The sequence below is a fragment of the Scylla paramamosain genome, chromosome 32, assembly GCF_035594125.1.
Source record: "Scylla paramamosain isolate STU-SP2022 chromosome 32, ASM3559412v1, whole genome shotgun sequence".
Classification (NCBI taxonomy): Eukaryota; Metazoa; Arthropoda; class Malacostraca; order Decapoda; family Portunidae; genus Scylla; species Scylla paramamosain.
The window spans coordinates 5,313,755-5,316,254 of NC_087182.1; the positions used below are offsets into that span (position 1 = coordinate 5,313,755).

Consider the following 2,500-nt stretch of genomic DNA (forward strand, 5'->3'; position numbering starts at 1 on the left):
TTTTTGGGGGAGACTTACGTGCAGAGGACTTTTGGAAACCATTACCCTGAGTGAGTGCCCTTCCTAACCTCGGACATTGGCTCAGGACTCGAACCCTTGCGCCTGAGGACCTACCAACCTCATACACGCACGGTACCACTGCACCACGGCTACTCTGCAAACATCTATCTCTCTTTTTCCATTTTTCATCATTCCTGTACACTTACTCTTCGTCACCCCTCTCTCCTGCAGGCGGGGACGACGGCAAGACCTCGGTGGGGCAGGCAGATCTCCTCGAAGACACCTGTGACGTGGCCCTTGAACATTGCTTGGAGGACGAGAACTGTGCGAGGTAAGACGAGAAATATAACCTACCTAAAAGTTTACATACACTACCTGCTTACCTGCTTACCTGTTTACCTACTTACCTACCCACGTGCCTACCTGCCTACGCATCCTGTAATAATTAAACACCTGTCTGAACCCTTCTAACAGTGTGTTCTTTTTTTTTTTTCCTTTTTTTATTTCTAGCATTTTTGTCTTCTTTTTCAATATACGCTTTAGTTTTATCTATCTAACCCCCTTTCTTTTATTCCATCTTTCTCTTTCTCTCTTCTCTTACTTTCCATTTAGTTTCTCTCTCTGCTCTCTTTTTTTCCCCTTCTTTCAGCCTCCCTTGGTCTCTTCCTAGCCTTTCTTCTTCTATTTCACTCCCCTCTCAGTCAAAATTCAGTTCTCCTATTTGTCATTTCTCTTTCCCCCTCTCCCTTAGCTCCTCTTAGTCTCTTCTTAGTCTCCTCAGTCCATGTCCTTAGTCCTTTCAATTTCCATTCAGTTTCATCTCATCCCTGTCTCACGCCCTTCGGAGTTCCCTTTCATTCCCTCTCTTAGTCTCCTCTCATCTCTGTCTTTCTCCCCTCTCAGTTAACTCTCATCCCTGTCTCCCACTCCTCTCAGTCCTGCCCTACTCCTTTCTCTCAGCCCTTCTCAGTCCATCTAAGTCTTATCCCAGTCCCCCCTCAGTTTCCCTCTCAATAACTTTTCAATTTTCTCTCATTTCCCTCTCAATTTCACTTACCTGCTTTCCTGCTTCTTTTTCCGTTCCTTCTGCTTCTGTTTCTCTTCTTTTTTGTGTCTTTTTTTCCCTCTCTGCTTCGTTTCTAAGTTCCCTTTCAATTTCCTCTCTAAGTTTCCCCTCAGGCCACTCACTCTAAATCTTATCTTATTTCCCTTTGTTTCCATTCAGTTCTCTTTCAGTTCCTCTCATCTTTATCTCATCCTTCCTTAGTTCCCTCTCGTCCTTATCTCACGCCTAGTCCAGTCCACTCTTAGCCCCTTCTTAATCCCTCTCACCCCTATCTCAATTCATTCTTAGTTCCCTCTCGCCCCTCTCATCCCTACCTGACGCCTCTCTCAGTTCCCCTCGGATGCTGCCCTCCTCTTTGCCACGAGTCGAGGGGAGCAGTGAAGCGTGACCCCAGTGACTTAATAATTAAATACGCGACCTGCTGCCTTACCTGTGTCTTCTTTTGACCTTCCTCTCACCTGCACGACTTACCTTTCTACCTCTCTCTCTCTCTCTCTCTCTCTCTCTCTCTCTCTCTCTCTCTCTCTCTCTCTCTCTCTGAACCTTCTCATTTGCTCATGTGGGTGTTAAATGTGTTGTGGCCTGTACTGCAGTGTTGTGGCTTGTACTGCAGTGTTGTGGCCTGTACTGCAGTGTTGTGGCCTGTAATGTTCTTTTTGTGACCTTTTTTCTAGCCTGTAGTTATTTTTCTTCTCCTTTTCTGACCAGTAGAAATATTCTTTGACCTCCTTTGACCTTTTCCTGGTGTTTAGTTATTTCTTGACTTTTTATGACCTTCTGGCCTGTAGGTATGTTTCTTAATCTTTTGACCTTTTGTTATAAAGGATATTGTTTGACCTTTTTAGACATGTAGTCATTTTTCTTGATCCTTTCTAGTCTTTCTTGACCTTCTTTGACCTGTAATTGATACGTAACAACCTCCTTTGACTCTCTAACAACCTAGCTTGGTCTCTAATGATGTTTCCTAACCCCTAGCAATCCTTCCTAACCTCCAACAGCATTATTTGTCCTCTAACAACCATACATGAACAGCTAACAACCTTATTTTGACAAGTTTGGGTAAACCTTCCTGTTCATTCGGGTAATCTTGCTTTCTTTTAACAACTATTTTGACTTATATTTAACCTTATCTCACCTTACTTTAACTTATAACAACCTTCTCCCTTCCTTAACAACCCACGTGACTTCTAACAGCCTGCCTCGTCCCTTAATAACCTTATCTGACCTGTACTTCACCTAACCTGACCTCTAACAGCTTTCCTAACCTTTCCTCTGCACCGAACAAGCTTTATTTTACCCTAACAACCGTATTCCTTCGTATTTGATCCTATATTACTTTATTTAAACTTCTAACAATATTTTTCTCCCTTAACAATCCTGCGTGACCTGTATTTAACATTATTTCATCTTATTTTGACTCCTAACAGGCTATTC

At 43.0% G+C, this 2,500-nt stretch overlaps 1 protein-coding gene across 1 annotated transcript in view; it reads left to right on the top strand.

Annotated features, from left to right (window-relative positions):
• The window catches only part of LOC135089106 (uncharacterized), a 94,661-nt gene that overhangs the window by 70,436 nt on the left and 21,725 nt on the right, over positions 1–2,500 (top strand). The window contains exon 7 of the mRNA XM_063984340.1: positions 232–331. Within this exon, the coding sequence (XP_063840410.1) occupies positions 232–331 (100 nt within the window). The remainder of the gene's footprint in view (positions 1–231; positions 332–2,500) is intronic.